The sequence below is a fragment of the Gigantopelta aegis genome, chromosome 10 (genome assembly GCF_016097555.1).
Source record: "Gigantopelta aegis isolate Gae_Host chromosome 10, Gae_host_genome, whole genome shotgun sequence".
In the NCBI taxonomy this organism is placed as follows: domain Eukaryota; kingdom Metazoa; phylum Mollusca; class Gastropoda; order Neomphalida; family Peltospiridae; genus Gigantopelta; species Gigantopelta aegis.
The window spans coordinates 33115348-33134705 of NC_054708.1; the positions used below are offsets into that span (position 1 = coordinate 33115348).

At 36.9% G+C, this 19358-nt stretch overlaps 1 protein-coding gene across 2 annotated transcripts in view; it reads right to left on the minus strand.

Moving 5' to 3' along the window:
* Window positions 1-6325, minus strand: part of LOC121383175 — a 28050-nt gene extending 21725 nt beyond the window's left edge. Inside the window, exons 1-3 of one of the 2 annotated variants that reach the window (XM_041513017.1) lie at window positions 5888-6325; window positions 3418-3537; window positions 1022-1196 (exon numbers count right to left, since the gene is read on the minus strand). In XM_041513017.1, coding sequence (XP_041368951.1) covers window positions 1022-1196; window positions 3418-3523 — 281 coding nt within the window. In that variant the 5' untranslated portion in view covers window positions 3524-3537; window positions 5888-6325. The remainder of the gene's footprint in view (window positions 1-1021; window positions 1197-3417; window positions 3538-5887) is intronic. The other variant, XM_041513018.1, reaches the window with a different exon arrangement.
* Between the last annotated feature and the right edge of the window lie 13033 nt (window positions 6326-19358).

A 19358-nucleotide genomic window follows, 5' to 3' on the forward strand; every position in this document is an offset into this window, starting at 1 on the left:
TGGTGCACTGTGATGAACATCCACAGGTGCAACTATAATAGTATAACCAAGTTTCATTACTCTACGACTTGTGAGAAACGGATCTGAATGCAAAACTTTACATACTTTGCCATTTTCAAGAGGAGTGACATTTTGCACACCCAAGTTCAAGACACAGGCGTGATTACTTCCCAATAAAAGCAAAAGCCACATATAATCAGGACTTCTAGATTATGGTAACCCATTTACAGGTTACCATAAAAAATAGCCTGGTAACCTATAGGTTACTACAACTATATGAAAGCTAGAATTGAATTCCTGTTAGTACCACTTTTAACGCGAATGTTCTAATATGATATTGATGTGTGCAAACCTCGGTACGAGAAACGAAATCCGCAAGTAAATTTATCTAGCGGGCGTTGCTTAAACGCGGATTGCCGAAACTGCTTTGCAACTGCACAAATGCGCACGAACATCAGTGCAATTTCGTATGAGAAAATGAAACACAGAAGTAAATTGATCTAGTGGACGCTGCTTAAACGCGGATTGACTATAATTGCTTGCAATTGCACAAGTATGTCCGAGAAAATGAAAAGTTTGGAATGCATTGCCTGGTTTACATTCGGAAACGAAACTACCGTTACGTTGAACTGTTTGTCGAGAACGAAACACCATTCTCGACTTTTCTTACATGTGGTAATCTCCCTGTAACCTGAACTACCATTCTCGACTTATTTAGATGCCTGCAATGTTGGGCTAGTAAAGAGCTACTATTGCCGTGCCCGACAGCTAGTGAAAACTTTTTGTCAAATTCGGCAGTTAAAAGACTAATTTGTAAATATGTATAACCTGCTTTCACCACCACCAAGTGTTACTATTAATTAGTTAAATTATATTAACTTAAAGTAGAGTTAGTGAATTTTTAATCGTGGCTAGCAAATTTTTAAAATCCCTAATCCCATGACTAGTGGATTTTAAAAAATTTCTAGAAGCCCTGTATATAATGCATAAAAATGAAACTCAAAATGAATCATTTACTAACTTGTTTGTACGAGCAACCTGAGCTCTCTTGCATTTGCCCGCTTCATCGGGAGATGTCACCAAGACATAAGATCCTTCTTCTATCGATTGGGCGGGGATGGATGGAAATGTGCCAACTTCTTCACAAAATTCTTGAAAGGAATCCTCCAAACTGGAAAACTCATCAAAACAGTTTTCTGAAAGGTAAAATGAAAACATGAAATATATTGGCAGCTACATGTACACAGTGTTAACAAACTTAAAATACCAGCAAACATTTTATATACATTTCTCCTGCAACCACCGTTTCTATTGACAGAATATGACGACGGATAAAGCAAAGTCATATCCTGCTACTAGCAGGTTATGACTTTTTACGTCACTCATATGACGTCACACGCATAGCTACTTTACAAAATCGCTCATTTGACCTCTAGGTCATCGTACAATGTGGCTGAAATAACAGAAATAATAGCTTTTCCCCTTAATTTTTATGGTCTGCAGATAACTAATTAATGATGTCGGATATCCGACTGCTTTATTCTGTTTAGGTAAGAATGAGAAATTCCGTGAGACTCTGTCAAGTAGAATTTCTCCATTCGGCCTGATATCCGACATCATTAACTAGTCATTCTTTATGTACCAGTAGCTTTATTAGAAATTTGTCTATTATTTTGTATCAATGAAATATCAAAGACGTGCATAAAATCATTATAGGAAAGTGTCAATGCTGTTACACACTGCAAACCAGTAATACAAGAGACATTGCACATTCATGTTTATAAATAACATAGTTATAATATACATCAAAAATTCACTGCTAACTTACAAGAAATAAGGGAATACTTGGTAATGTAGACCAAATTTCAGTCATGATTAGCATCATTGTCTGTATAAAGCACCAAGACGTAATGTGGGAAATGTTGGTAACATTTGTGAGACTGAATGTCAGCAACACGGCTACTAGTAACTTCCCGACATTATGGTTGATGTTTTTTGTAGCAGTCATTCCTTCCTGTTAGTGTTGGTATAATCCCCTATTTCTTTATACCTAACCGTTCGGTCAACGTGTAAGTGTAACTCGGGACTTCATTTTTTGTTCGAGTGTTGTGGTGTTTCGATCGACACTTCCGAGTTCGAACCAACAAGATTCTACTCTGTGTGTGTGTGTGTGTGTGACGGAGACAGCCGCCTGCACATTAACTTTTGACCGGGGTCTGAAACAACTGGAGTAGCACTTTAATGATCGAAAGCCAGTGCATGGAGTAATTACCCAAGAAGGTTCCCCTATTAGTTAGATGGTATCTGTACTGTTGGTAGTTTTAGAGAATCGGTGTGGCCATTATTTCGCCACTCGTCCATAAATGGCAGGACTGCAAAAGATGGGACCCAGCTGCCAAAAATCCAAATAGGGGATATAAGCTGGGAGTTCGTTCTGTATCTAGGAACTTGGGTGGCAAATATGTATAGAGGCAGTGGAAATGCTGTCGGCTGGGCGAACTTTATTAGTCCAGTGGACATAGGTAACTATATTTTACTGCTCTGTAGTAACTGAAGGGTATTTTGTTGTGGCATTCAAGTATTATACCTATGTGTATTCTTGTTTTGCTTAGTGTGGAAAGGACAGCTGGTAATCTAAGTCAGACCGACTAAAGTAAACTGTAGGCGTGGCTTACCCAAAATATATAGAGAGGTAATCCTAATATTATGACCTGGTAAATTGTAGGTCGTCTGAATATTGGATGTAGAGAAGACTGAAGATAATAATTAATTATCTCTATAGGTGGTAATTCTAATATCATGACCAGGTAAATTGTAGGTCCTCTGAATATTGGATGTAGGAAAGACTGAGGATAATAATTAATTATTCTAAGGTTGGGTGATGTTTTAACTGTGAGTGGTAGCTATATCCCTACTTGTCAAGTGATTAAGTTTACATGTGGTACTCAGCCTAGAGGTGGGTCGAACACTTTCTCAAGCACCAACAGGGTTCGAGCCAATGGGATTCAACTGTATATACACACACTACAGGAAAAAACACATCAGTAACTACAATGTAGCTCTGTATGCTAGTAAGCAAAATCGGCCAAAGTGTTCAGACTACTTTTTATTTCAATAGACTGGTTGGCCCCGACAAGTTGTTGCAATTATAACTGAGACACTTTCCGAGATGAATATTATGCTTTACACCGTACAAAAGACACTTGTGTTCACTTTCATGTTCCAATTCAAACACAGAATGTTTGCTATTTATAAAGATATTATGAACAGATTTAAATATAAAAACATTATCTTGAAAACCATAAGATTAAGATTGATTTGGATCTCCAAATAACATGTTGCAGTTATACCTGATAGACTTTCCGAGATGGATATTAAGCATTACACTGTACAAAAGACACTTGTGGTCACACTTACGAGTTCCAATTTGCACCCAGAAGTTCTGTGGATCCAGAACATGCATAACCCGCCCACAGAACAACTCGGTGTATCCGCTATCATCATCATCAACTTGCTCCTCCATCGGTTCTTCAGCCTCTGAAATACATTAACAGTCAACAAGATGTCAGTCCAATAGTACAGGGGTAGAAATTGTGAAATATTGCTCCTGGTCTGGGGGACTAGTAGGCTAGAAAAATTACTAGTCTCCAAGAAAAATCACTAACCCTCCTAATATTAGGGCATCCTGACAAGATAAAAACTATGTGGTTTTTAGTAAGCTGTTACGTAACACACATTACCTAAGTAGTGTATAGTCACATCATGCAGGGCTCAAACTTAACGGCAGCACCGACGGCAATTGCCGTCGTTGAGATATAAATTGTCGTAGGTAGGGAGCATCACCGACAGCATTTTGTGCCATCGGTAAAGCTCCTCAACAATGGTAAAATGTATACACCTGGTGTACATTATCTGCCAATATTTAACCATTTGCACATTTAAAAAATGTCTACATATAACAAGATAGCCTTAAAGTTAGGTATATTTTTTGCAAATGTCACTTTTAAAAAAATTGCAAAAGGCAGGCTTCAAAATCGCCGTCGGTGGAATGTTTCACCCACTGCAATTCTTTTAAAAATTGCTGTGGGAAAAAAATTCTCAAGTTCGAGCCCTGTCATGGCAATATAGCATGACAGAATCTTAAATTTGGGCCACATCGGCTTAGAATTACTAGCATGTTACATCACAAAAACTTGTATTTCGTTGTTCAATATTGTGATACTGTAAATTGTAATTAACAACTAAAATACTAACATTAGTCAATAAAATACACTGAACATGTTCGATTGTTTTTCTACAATGTTCTAGTATTCATGGAATCAAGATAAATAACTGATGTGAATGCTGACAGCTGTGTTTATAAAGACTGGTGGCATTTGATTATTTTTTTTTTGGGGGGGGGGGGGGGGGGAGAGAATATATTTCTTACACAATAGCTGGCAACTATTTGGTTTTTCCATTTGATACATCCATACATCTCTAGCCGTAGTGTAAGTAGACCATGGCTAGAGAACACTCGCAGTGGTGCAGAAACAGAAAATAGTTTACTAGCCCTCCAGACCTGAACCAACTAAAACATACTAGCCCGCAAGTATTTCTACTAGTCCGCCAGCCTATAGAATAATATATTATTGTTTAACAATATTATAATATAGATTTCAAATGATAGATAGAAATTTGACAAAAACATTATTAATGACATTTGGTTGGCCAAGTGATCAACATCATGTTGTAAACAAAATCAAGCCCACCCCCACCCCCCAAAAGAACCCCTTGATTAACAAAAAACAATAATAATAAAAAAATATTTAGGAAAAGATCAAGTTTTTCACATTTCTTCTTGTTTATTCTCAATCCGGTAAATGTATTGTGTATTTCATGATAATTCTGAACAGTTTGTTTGAATGGTTTGGAATTCTGGTAGGGCTGATGCAGAGTTGCGGATTCGATGGGGGAGGGGGAGTTTACGGTTGTTAGAAGAAGATAGATCGCCCGTCGGACAAGTAGTTGTATTTTTTAACTCGTTCGTCAGAATATTTACATGCATTTGGCGAGCAGGCGAGTACTTTCTGCAACCCTGAATATAGGCAAAGGAGTTTTGATCAGATTGGTTCGTCTTCGCAGATGTCTATTCAACCAATGTTTTCCAATTTGTATAGCAAAAATAAGTGCCTGTCATATATTAAAAGCTTGGTTGGACACTACCGTTCACGTCATTTTTATTTTTTTCTGGTATTATTAAAGTGGTCTTTTTATAAGCTACAACATAAATTGTGGAAATCAATATACAAAATTATTTACGTGGCCCGTTTGTTAAGTGTAACGTGCGTTATTTTTCACACTTGCCAGATTGGTATTGCGTGCGCTGTAGAAGCATGATCGCACTCGCGCATATTAAAAAGCAAGGTCTGATACCAGTGTTCGAGATTATCCCGGAGATACCAGAATTTAATTTTGGATACCAAACTTCAAGAACCCAGTATCCCACTGGGATGCCATATAATAACTAAATTCTCAGGTGGGATACCAGATTTTGAAATGTTAGTATCCAACTGGGATACTGGCCAAAAAATTTAATCTCCAACACTGGATACTAGATTACGAAATATAAACATTATGTTGCTTTTATAGAACAAAATGTTTAAAAAGGTATTGTATATAACTAACCCTAACCCTAAACTTACACTAATTCTAACAAATATTTTTAGGGGGTGCGGGCGGAAATTATACTCTTTTGTTTTTATAAAAGTAATAAAATATGTTTCAAACTTTCTTAGTTCTATTTTGTTTCACAATCAAAATTGATAATCCTGGAACAAAATTCAATGTTAAATTTTTATCATAGTTACGTGTGAATGAATATGAAAAATTAAGTTAAAAGTAATACCCTCGTAATTCAACAAGTCGTCTTCAATATTAAAACTCAAGGAAATTAAAAATTACATCGCAGAAGTTTCCCAAGGTACTTTCCCGGACTTTCGCTTTACTAAGTGCTTCACGTTTGATTCGCTTTTTGTTAATACAGCTACTGACACCAGTCTATTCTAATTGTACAGGATTATTTCCCTTGAAACAATCTGGCCCCGTGCTCTAGACTTTAAAATTTTAAGTCCAGACTTTAACGTCATTGCAACGCCATTCAAATAGCATTACATTATAAAGTCTGGACTTTATTAGAGACTAGACTTTAAGTTGTATAAGCACGGGCCCAGCTAGACCAAATGAAGTCACATTGCCGACAATGTTAACAGTACACGTATAGGAGAAGCCACGGTGACGTCACATGTTTTGATCACGTGGTACCGCGCGAGCGCTGGTAGGCAAGAAACCAGTTGACAATACTGGCATTAGTAGTAATGAACAATCGAATGTTTTTCCGTCAATTAAATCAGTGTAGACTAGTTTTGATGAATGGTATTTTGTCATGGTAATTTCATACGTTGTTGTTAGATGCACAAGTCACTGTAGTAAGGATTATGAAATTAGTTTCATCAAATACAGTGGAAGCGAAACGTTGAACAGTTAAAGCTGACAACAATCAACTTTGCCCATCCCACAACGGAGATCGTCATTTTATACAAGGTTTGTTGTATGTTATTCATTCGTAATACTAATACACGTCAGTATTTATTGAAATGAAAATTGAAAAGATAATAAAAAAAATAATAATAAAAATAAAAGCCCCCACCAAACTGACATGGAAACAAAGATGCCCTGTGAACAGTAGGCCTACCCAGTCAATCGACAAACAACGTTTTATGTAACTTTTTGTTTTGTATTGACAGATCCATTATAGTGGGTAAAACAAAAATCTGAATATATTTTATATTGTATTATGCCATAAAATATGTAGGTGGCTGGAGTATTTATATTTTTAATTAAATAACAGGGAGTGTGTGTGTGTGTGTGTGTGTACAATCAAGCATATATATATTGTTTCATATGAAAATGGTTCTGAAATATTTCCATTTATTAATTATATTATATGTTAATTATAATGTTTTACTTTTTGTATTGAAGAAGTGATCCACAGGTGTATTTGTAATGTGTAAGTTGATTTTTAATAATAAAAAAAAAAGGTATAAACATTTCAGGGTGGGATATCAAATGTATTAAATCATTTGTTTGGGATTAAAAATAAGTAAATACTAATAATAAAACTGGATATTGATCCACAAGTTGGTGATAGCCACCATATTTTATAAAAACATAAATTATGTTACATGCATTTTATTATATAAGTTATCTGAATTTGTTTGCAGCAAATAAAGAAAGAAAAGGGGAGCTGATTGTATTTACAAGTATTATTGTCATCAGTGACAGATGTCAATATGTCTTCACAAATACATTTATGTGTATTCAAATATTTCCATAATATTCAATATTCACAATATAAAACTTTCATACTTATATATCATAGAAATTTACCAACTTTCTTATTTTTTTCTAGGTATCAGTGATCCCTGTTTGTGGACAAAAAGAGAACCGGCAACTCTTGGATGAAAAATGGGCCTTTCACGATGAATTAAGGGCGTTTTAAGTTTTAGGGTGAATTAAGGGATGCTAAGGAGAACACTGGTATTGGATTCAGCGATTCTTTTCTACAGTATCTCATGTTTCTGTGCATAAGAAGGATACCAGAACCTTTTTCACTGACTTTCCAAACTACCATGTGCAATATTATTGGGGCTATCCAGTATGTGATGATGACATTGATAACACTTGGATTTAATCTTTTTTTACCAGGATCTCTATTTTCTAATAAAAACAGACTTTACAAAATCAATAAAATTATATCGAGAAACAATAGACAACACATATTTATTATTTTCTTTTTCTATTATCATTATAAACCAATGATCAAATGATATTTGCATTGTGTTAATGTGTGTCTTACATTTAAACATTGTATTGTTACCATTTACAGTAATTTGTTGTTTTAACTGGTTTATTAATCAGGTTGAAAGTGATAGCCTTTGAAACTGTGCCTCTTGTCAAAGGTAACTGACACTGTTTTAGATTTGAAAGGAAGGAATCTTTTTATTTAACAATGCAATCAAGTCATTTTAATTACGGATATATAGAGTCCGACATGTTTAGGGATCACACAGATAATATTAGGGAGGAAACCTGCTGCTGTCACACAATGGATTACTCTTTCCGATTAACAATAAGGGATCTTTTATATGCATCAGCCCACAGACAGGATAATAAATAGTGTAGCCTTTGTTACACCAGTTGTAGAGCACTGGCTGGAATGAGAAATAGCCCTATAGGACCACCAACAGGAATCAATCCTAGATCGACTGCGTATTAAACTATGTCCTGGCCTGCATGGGATTAGGCGATTAAAATATTAATGGCAATTTTTATGTATATATATATATATAAAAAATAATGCTACAAAATGTTCTGAAGATGTAAAGCACAAAGGTGAGGGACCAAGTAAATTAAATTTGAGATGTATCCGGTTTAAAAGGCTAAGTTCTGTACTAATATTTAAAAAGGGACGCTGTAGCTAGAGGGAGAAATGTATGTGTGGTCATGGAACATGTATGGAAACTAAATTTAGGTTCCTCCATTTTAATACAATGTGTTAATATGTATCCGATATCAACAAGTTTAAGGAATAAAAAAGGACTTGATAAAATTAATAGTTTTAAAAGTTTTTGTAAAGTTTTCTAATAAGATACTTGCTTAAATTTATTGTTCATGAAAAGCCTTACAAATGAACCAGTAGACAAGTCTGATGTGTTTATATATATATATATAACTACTGTCTATATACTGTCTACTGGTTGTTCATTTGTAACAAATGTTCATATATATATATATATATATATATATATATATATATATGTATGTGTATCTATATGTACATGTATATGTATATATACATATATGCATATATATATATATATATGGGTTATTTAAAATTGTTTAAAGAAATAATTTCCTTTAACAAAGTGTAGGCCAATTATTTCTTTTAAACAGTTTTAAAATAAAAAATATAGGCTACTCGTTTTATTTTATTAGTTTTATTTGTGTGTGCGCGCGCTCGTTTGTAATGCTTTACTTGAAATATGGACCAGACGCTTTAAAAATACATGGACTAAAAATATTTATTCAGGTGAAAAGAAAAAGAAAAAAAAAGGAAGTTTGCTATAGTTTTGAACTCGGTCAATCGTCAAATTTTATGGGTGGAAAGAGTACATGTATCTCCTCCATACAGGAGCTATGTAGAATAGCGTTCCCGTGCTACAAGCGGTAATTTAAGCACGTGTTGGCCATTCTTTGCTATTCACGCTACGCTAGTTCGCTTTGTTACTAATGGCCATTATGATAGACTTCTGCCTACCAGATGCGCGCGCATGCTGATACGTGACGTCACTTCCCTAAACACATGGCTTCTCCTATAGAAATGTGCCACTAAACTTGGCTAAAGTATACTGCACTCTTAAGACTTTTCTGGGGGTGGGGGTGGGGGTGTCAGGAAATAGAACTTTACAAATACACTGACTATTAATTAAACGGGAGTTCTCAATTCAATTACGATCTGAATCAATTCAATTTATTGCACAAAACAATCTGATATCAACAAATGGATAAGAATTAAATATAACATCGTAACATCAATAATAACAACAAATAATATTAATAATAATAATAACAATATGGATGTACAGGCCAGCCGGAGACACAAAATTTGCAATCTTATTTATAGGAATTAAAATGACTACATTATAAAAAAAGAAATGGTCAAAGTAGGCCTACTTGGAAATAATTAAACTAAATTACTACCCCACTGATAGCCGGAACAAGAAGTTTACGTTTAGAAATATAGCTGTCAATAAATGTTAATGCATGATTAATAATTTCAATGTCACCATTCAGTTATTGTATGACATAATAAATATAATCTGTAAATTGCTATTTAGAGTAGAAAAGGAGTTTAAAGGAAACATGTCACGTAAACCCTATTTGGCACCAACCATGTACAATTAATTATAAATTGAACCACCTAAAAAAAAAAAATATAAAAAATTAATTACTTAAAATATCTCCATAAAAGAACCCCAGATACGAGCTCTTAGCGGAAATTGCCGATCTTTAATGAGCAGGGCAATCACGAGGTCCGTGACGTCAGAGACGCGTCGCTTGATCTGACGCCTTACACTTAAAAGCATTAGTCCGTACCACTCATAAAGAATCTAAGACTTGCACAGCTTACCAAAACAATGAGTGTTCGTTCGCAAAACGTTTTGCCGTATCAATATGAGCTGTTAGTAAATGAAGAAAGACACACATTTACTTACAACAGTGATACTGAAGAAAAAATGGATAGCGAGTCGGAGGGTGGAGAAACTGATGGTGCCAGACCAGACCGGTCGACCAATTTACAGCCCGGAGCCCGAAAGTAACCCGGAGACAAAACCAAAACTCGGATGCTAATGCCGAGGTGTATACTGTTCATATTTAGCATAAAGATACACCTCGATATGATGTATTTAAATATGTAAAAAAAATATAAATGTAGGACAAAAAAAAATTGGGTTTTTTTTTTTAGAAAATATCGCATTTTTTTTATGTTCGGGCTGTACATAATGAAATCTGTATGCACAGTGTAAACAAAACGCTCTAATTTACGACAAGGCGCTTCACTTTCATTAACCTGGCTTGTAAAACAACATAAATGACTTGAGAGTATAATCAACTTTTAAACTAAATATATTTCTATTTGCATCAATAGAACGAAATGGGGTTATAGTATTTTTCTCTCATAAAAAAAGTAGCATATTATTAGGCCTATTGGTAGGGTGCGTTAGAGTAAAAACGACCACTCACGATACCCAAGTGATAATTTTCTTTTCTTTGGTACTACGTAATTGGTCAGTTTTGTAATTTTAGATGGGAAAGTCTACTTAATCAAGGGTTTTACAGCATTATTTACAGTAATGAAGCAGGGCGGCTGATAATGTCCATTAACATTGTACTATAGTCGCGACAGGTTACGCCACAATACCCTGTGATCTTTAAAAAACTGGCACGTATTTTGTGCGTATGTCTAGACCGTGGTAATCACTTACCTGGTCGATACCCTGCAATTTACACCTGCCAATCAGGAATCACATGTGCAGGCCACGGAAAGAAAGGACCAATTAACTAAAACAACACTCCGATTCTCAAGTCAGCCCGTGGATGAAACATAATAGTTATTTCGACACCGACAGTAGTGGTTTATTTTGTATTGAACTTCGTGTTGCTTTGGGGCTTCGGGCGATGAGGAACGTTTTTGTGACGTATTCCGCCCGAAGATTAAAAACATTATTTAAAATTATTATTGTTTTCTACACATTTTTTAAAAACATATTTAAATACATCGTACTGAGATGTATCCTCATGCCAAATCCCATGTTTGTATATGCCATATTTAATTACTTATTGACGTTTCCTTCTTCGGACGGCGAATACAGATTTTGTTATGTAGGCCTACAGCCCTAACATGAAAAATCTTTTTTTTTTCAAAAAAAAAAAAAATAAAAAAAAATTCTACATTTTTGTTTTAACATATATAAATACATCATGCTGAGGTGTATCTTTGTGCCAAATATGTACAATGTACACCTCGGCATTCGCAACAGAGTACTGTTTTTGTCTCCGGGTAACGTTCGGGCTCCGGGCTGTAAATAGGCTGACACCAAAGTACTATGCGGTGTTGGTGTCCAATCTTTTCTTTTGCGATAAAATACACGCGTCTTTCTTCGGATACAATCCTTTGGAAAACCATAAAAAGACAATCCCGATCGTTTAAACTGTTTATTTTTACACCCAAAGGCCGCGCAGTACGGCACTGTTGGACTGAAAAGATCGTAAGCCCCTTACTCCATATATAAACAGTTAACAACAATGGAAGAGTACAGCGGCTCTGACGTCACTTCCCTTTTTTTCCGAACGCTCACGAAGAAATATGCATAAATCGTACTTTGATACTGATTAGCGTAATTTCTTCATTTTAAGTTAACTACACGTATTTTATTGTTATAAAGTTATTTGTATATTATTTTTATATCATTTTTCTTTTAAAATGAGCTATAATATGGTCACGTGTCATGTTTCCTTTAAGGTATCAAATAGTTGTTGCCCTTCAGCACTACAAATAGTACAGTCTAATACAAAATCCTCTGTTCAATCGGATTTAAAAAAAAAATCTTTTTTTTTTTTTTTTTTTTTTTTTTTTTTTTTTTTTTTTTTTTTTTTTACAGAATGTCTCAAGTTCAGTATGAAGACTATGTGCATTATTTCTTATTTTAGTAAATTGTCTGCGTTTTTGGAAATTCGGTTAGCAAAGCAAATAGTTTTTGAATTTAAATTCTGAATTGAATAGACCATGAGTAGACTGTTCCGAGCTTAGAATCATTGTTTTGAATAGAATTTGACCAGAAGTTTATATATTTCGACTGGCGGTCTTGTTTCAACTTACGCGTAGCCTATAGACCTCTGTGAGGGTAAACAGACCCAAATGACTGTTCCATATTTGACTAAAGCCGAAATTGATCCACATAATTTTTATATAAAATGTCCCGTTTAAATTAGATGAGTTATTAGAATAATATGATTCCGTATATGCCTTATGCATTACTGGCGTAAGAAGCGGGGGGTGGGGGTGGAGGGGGGCATGTGCCCCCTACACTTTTCAGATATTTTGCTGTATATTTGTTTTATAATAGTCTAAAAGTGTGTAAATATACAAATGTTCCCCCCCCCCCCCCCCCCCCCCCCCCCCGCACCTTCCTACGCCACTGTGCATTACTGACGAACAATCATGTGTTCCCAGTGTGCCACTACCAGTCGTATGGTTAGTGACACCGATGATTCGTATAGTGGTAGTACTCTTTTATTGTCGTCGCTGTACCAGCGCGCGTTGTGAAACACTCGTACAACGGTCGATAAACTCGGAAGATCGATCAAGTTTAAGGAAGATTTTAATAGGTTATAAGATACACATTTCACAAGGTATAGTTCAGTTCTTCTCTGGGTTCTCGTCACAGAGTTAACTGATAGGATGATCGTGGTTCGGGATAAAATGTTCACAGGAACTGCATCTGCCTCACGTTATCGTCGGATGTTTCAGTTTTACTTTCGTCAGAAAGTATAACGACCGGCTGGGTCAACAAAGTAGCTGCTTCTTGGATTGCCGTTGGCCGGAGCTTTTCGTGGTTGAGAAAAGACTGTCGATAGAGCTTGCTGGCTCTTCTTTTAAACACTACTGGCACGAGGAAGGTATGCGGTTTATGCAGCGACATTGGTCGGTTGAGGCCGGATCTGTCCGTCAACACAGTCGTACGCGGTCATCTCGCACCGTCCACAAACTTCATATACTCTTCAAAAAAAGAAACGCAAAAGGGTACAAATGGGTTATAACTCCGATTTTATGTTTCCTACCGGTTCATGCTTTGTGAATATAAGGTCATTGCATGTCCCAAACACATTCCCACGGTTACATTCGATAAAACGCAGCTACTGTAAAATAAAGTTTCAAAATGTGAATATTCGCAAAAACGCAGCCATGTGCAAACCATGTCACCACTGCATGTGCAACATGAACACCGACAGTATAAAAGTGCAGGGTGTTCGCTTGCCTGGCCTCTGTATCTGGCCGACAGTTGACAATCCAGGACATGCCACGTCTCGGTGAACCGCAGAGAAACAATGCCATCGGCCGACTAGACGCAGGCGAATCCAGAACGGCCGTTGCCAGGGCATTCCATGTGTCCCCAAGCACCATCTCCAGACTGTGGGACCGTTACCAGCAACATGGATCAACACGTGACCTCCCTAGATCCGGTCGACCACGGGTCACTACCCCCGGGCAGGACCGCTACATCCGGGTACGCCACCTTCGGGAACGATTGACTACTGCCACCTCCACAGCCGCAGCAATACCAGGTTTGCGCAGGATATCCGACCAGACCGTACGGAACCGCCTACGTGAGGTAGGAATTCGTGCCAGACGTCCAGTTCGAGGTGTCATCTTAACACCACAACACCGTCGACTCCGACTGCAGTGGTGCCAGATTCATCGACAATGGCCTCAACTGCGATGGAGACAGGTGTGGTTCAGTGACGAGTCCCGATTTCTGCTCCGACGTCATGATGGAAGATGTCGCGTGTATAGGCGTCGTGGTGAACGTTATGCGGCAAACTGCGTGCAGGAAGTGGACAGATTCGGCGGGGGTAGTGTCATGGTGTGGGCAGCCATCTCACACACTGGCAGAACTGACCTGGTCCACGTGCAGGGCAACCTGAATGCACAGGGCTACATTGACCAGATCCTCCGGCCACACATCGTTCCAGTTATGGCCAACGCCAACGCAGTGTTTCAACATGACAACGCCAGGCCTCACACAGCACGTCTCACAACGGCTTTCCTACAGAACAACAACATTAATGTCCTTCCTTGGCCATCGATATCACCGGATTTGAACCCAATTGAGCATCTATGGGACGAGTTGGACCGACGCCTCCGACAGCGACAACCACAGCCCCAGACCCTGCCCGAGCTGGCAGCAGCCTTGCAGGCCGAGTGGGCCACCATCCCCCGGGACGTCATCCGTACTCTGGTTGCTTCAATGGGCAGGCGGTGCCAGGCAGTTGTCAACACACGCGGAGGCCACACCCGGTATTGACTCCAGATGACCTTGACCTTGGTGGTGTGTCCTATCACTTACTCACAATGGACTAGAGTGAATTGTGAACAATCCTCCAACATTTGGTAATTATCGGACTCACCATTCAATAATTAAATCAATTCTCCAAATGTTACGACAATGTGGTTTTGCGTTTCTTCTTTTGAAGAGTATATATGAATTATAGACTGACCACCGCTGGCCCATCGCTGTTCCTTTAATGTCAGGAGAATTAGTTCGGAGATTTCTGGACTCACTTCCGCTGGCCATAGTCGTTCCTTTAATGTCAGGAGAAATTAGTTAGCTATCTGTTCCTTTAATGTGAGGGTATTGTGTTACACCAGTCAAAACCAGTATTTTGTTGCAAGGGGTAAGCATGTAATAAGAATTGGTTGCTAGCCAAGTCAGATATTTATATAATTTTATATGAACATAAATATAATTTTATTTGAACTTTTTCAAATGGAGTATTCTCACATATATATTTTTTAAATCCCCAAACAGTTACTCCTTTGAGATAATAGGGACTCCAAACCTCACAGCAATATGTTAAAATGGGACAATTTAAGCAGTACAATATATTGAAGGCTATGGGTAATTGTGTCCGATATCAATCTGTGGAGTTTAAAGATGGCTTTGGTAGCCTGAACATAAAGTCTGTCAAATTATGCGCTTTTTAAATTACCCGATGCAGTACACATTATACCTCAGTAACAATAATACTGAACAGTGTTAGTAAATGGAAATGTTTTTATGAGCTTGCCATCTTTGTGAAACACAATAAAAAAAATTTTTGACAAGTGACCCTAAGCCCTAATTTTATTTACAGTAGGTACTAATAGTCAGAGTTTTGTAATCCTAGCTGAGATTTTAACGATAAAACAATGGCACCAGCAAACATGAGACTGCTAATTGTGTGTGATATCATATAAAAAAATGGTCACAGTTTGGTATGAAAATGTCCTGCAGATCACGAACATATAAAATTTAGTTTTTCTCTAAACTTTTACGAGAAGTACAAACTGTCATTTTATTCAAGAGAAATTTCACAGTATCGACTTATCACTGCCAACTATATGTGATATATTTTAAATATACGTCTAAAAAAAAAAGAAGTAATTTTGTTTTATTTAACGACGCCACTAGAGCACATTGATTATTTTTTTAACTTATCATCGGATATTGGACGTCAAACATATGATCATTCTGACACTGGTTTTTTTAGAGGAAACTCGCTGTCGCCATATACGCTACTCTTTTACGACAGGCAGCAAGGGATCTTTTATTTGCGCTTCCCACAGGCAGGATAGCACAAACCATGGTCTTTGTTGAACAAGTTATGGAACCTTGGTCGGTGCAAGTGGTTTACACCTACCCATTGAGCCTTGCGGAGCACTCACTTAGGGTTTGGAGTCGGTATCTGGATTAAAAATCCCATGCCTCGACTGGGATCCGAACCCAGTACCTACCAGCCTGTAGACCGATGGCCTAACCACGACGCCACCAATGTCGGTAAATATACGTCTAAATCCATTGAATTAAAGGAGCAGACCCTAATTTCAGCTTGAGAAAAACGGACACTGTTTAGTTAATCTACAAACCTGCAAACATTTGGATATAACAGAGAGAGTCTGTAATGTTTCAACAGGGATATACTGTCTAAAAATTACTAAAGCTCGTTTTGATAACCATTACTTCTCTGACGAATGTGCGTTTTTAGAATTATGAAAAATGCATTTTGGGCTATTGCAAAAACCTGGATGACCAGAACCATGTACGCAAATTAATATTCTAAATAATAAAATGTAAGTACAATGTCACATACTTCTAATTTAAATGATCAAAAACGGCTTTAATAGTGAAAAATATTTCGTAGTTTTTAAAATCTAGCATCTATCACTTTAATTGCCTAACAGTTTATCAAAAATGAGCACAACGTCGTTTTGGTTTTGGGGAGTGAAAAAATGCAAATAAGACTGCGTCCGCATAATTTTTGCATTCTAGACACACTGGAGCGGGATTTGACCCAGTGTTAAAGCGTTTGCTGGATGATCGGTTGATCTAGGATCGATACCCATCTGTCGACCCATTGGGCTGTGGTATGTACTGTACTGTCCTGTCTGTAGGATGCGGCATGTTTTTGTTTTGTTTAACGACACCACTAAAGCACATTGATTTATTAATCATCGGCTATTGGATGTCAAACATTTGGTAATTCCGACATATGGTCTTAGAGAGGAAACCCGCTGCATGTTTCTATTAGTAGCAAGGGATCTTTTATATGCATCATCCCACAGACAGAATAGGACATACCACGGTCTTTGATATACCAGTCGTGATGCACTGGCTGGAACGAGATAAAGCCCAATGGACTTCTACGACCGTTAAGATTATTAATCTGAGCGTATCATTCGTAAGTCGGAAGTTGGGACATTCTGGGATACTGTTAATAATTGGATATTCTTAAAAACTAAAATCAGACTTCAAGTGAATCCACAAACAATTATGTTAGGCAACCCTAACTATTCTGAAAAATATAATAATATAAATCTAATACTGCTAATTGCCAACCAATAAATATATAAATCAAAATGCAAAAGTCAACAACTAACTTAAACTGGCTTACAGAATAGTCTGAACACGTATTATCATAAAGATAAGTATACTTTCATGATAAATAACAGAACCATCCAATTTGAAGAAAGGTGGAATTGTAGGATAAAACTAATTATATAAAGTATAATGTATTTTTTTTTTTCTTCAGAAATATTGATGGGTACATTATATTTACAGAATATATAGAATTGATTTACAGATGAATTATGTTAATTTTTATATTACTACACATGAGACCATTTTATAATGCATCATCTATTTTGTTGTTACATGTTTCTTTTATCGATATATATCAGGGGCCTAATTTACACAGGTCTCTTAGGTTCTGCTAGACAACAAAGCATCCTCTTTGCATGTCTTTTAGGATTGCACTGCGAGATCGTAAAGTTGCGAGAGTTTAGTGAATTAGGCCCATGCACTATATTGTATATTTTTGTGGTGAAATAAAAAAGAAAAGAAAAGAAATAACAACTCTCACAGAGCATGTATGTAAAATGCATCAAAACGTGTTGCAGCATTTGTAAAAGTATAGTTTGTTTTATTTAACGACGCCTCTAGAAAACATTGATTTGTATCTTATCATCGGCTATTGGACGTTAAACATATGGTCATTCTGACATATTTCTTTAGAGGAAACCCGCTGCCGCCACATAAGCTATTCTTTACGACAAACAGCAAGGGGTCTTTTATATGCACTTTCCCACAGACAGGACAGCACATACCACGGCCTTTGATGAACCAGTTGTGGACCAATGGTTGGAACGGAAAATAACCCAAACTGCAAATGGGTCTACTGAGAAAGATCGATCCGATGACCGACCGCTTCACAGCATTTGTAATGATGGAAGTTACTTGTAGAATGAATGAATGTTTAACAGCACCACAGCACAAAAACTATGTGAAGAATGCAGGGTAATGTTTTTAAAACATCTAATTTTCAAAACTTCTCGGGGAGCATGCCCCCGAACCATCTACAAAATCTACACTCGCATCCCCCCCCCCCCCCCCCACTGCCCTCCCCAAACGTTCTCTTTTGCCTATACTTTAGTGCCAACATGTCTTGTCCACTCCCCTTGAAAACATTCCTGCGAACGCTCATGTTTACAGAAATAGTGTTTGGAACTAATACTTGTAAACCACTTGTTCAGATTTGTGATGACAAAATAATTACAATGTTTACAATGGGAATAATAAAGAAAATATTTCCCACTGAAATCGGCCTAGTCCTTTAGCCCTTACATTTGAGAGTGCTGACCAATATTTACGTTATAGCCAGAGATTTATATTGCAGCTGTGGATGTACCAAGACCCCGCTGAGAGATCCTGTGTCACACTGGCCAGTGTCCAGAATTCCCCGTTCAGTGTTTCTTTGGGATAATGGTCACGCGTGCAATGTGTTCACACGTAGCCCGCCATTATTAAGAATTTAAACTAAATTTGGAATTTGAGTTCACGATGTAACACTGCCATTTTTATCTTAATGCATGACTTAACAAAAAGCTAAGTAACCTGACTTAACAAATGGCTTGCGTTGTTGTTAAACACTATTAAACTAACAAACAGAAAATTTAAATGCTCTCCAAAATAGTCGATTTTATTATTCGAACGGAAAAACAATTATTATATTACCCATGTGGTTAAAAATATCTTGGTACATATCAAAGTGATACGTCCCACTAGAACGCCAAGTGGGGTGTAACACTTCGAAGTCACATGATTACGTCATCGATTGACGCCCTACAACCTTACAGGAACGTCAACCAAACGAAATGAGCAGCCTAATATAAATTAGGATCGATTATGGGTATTAAATAGGATATTAAACTCGCTACCATTTCGTATCATGTTTATGTATCTCATGAAATAATTTTTATTGTCACTCGCTAAAGCTCGTGAGAATTGAAAATTATTTCACTCGGGGCATAAACATGATACGAAAAGGAAGCTCGTTTAATATCCTAAAAATCGTGCTCTATTTCATCTAAAAATATTGGATTATAAAACTCTCTAAAATAACCTTTAAAATCACTTTTTAAAAACGGCTAATTTTGTGAA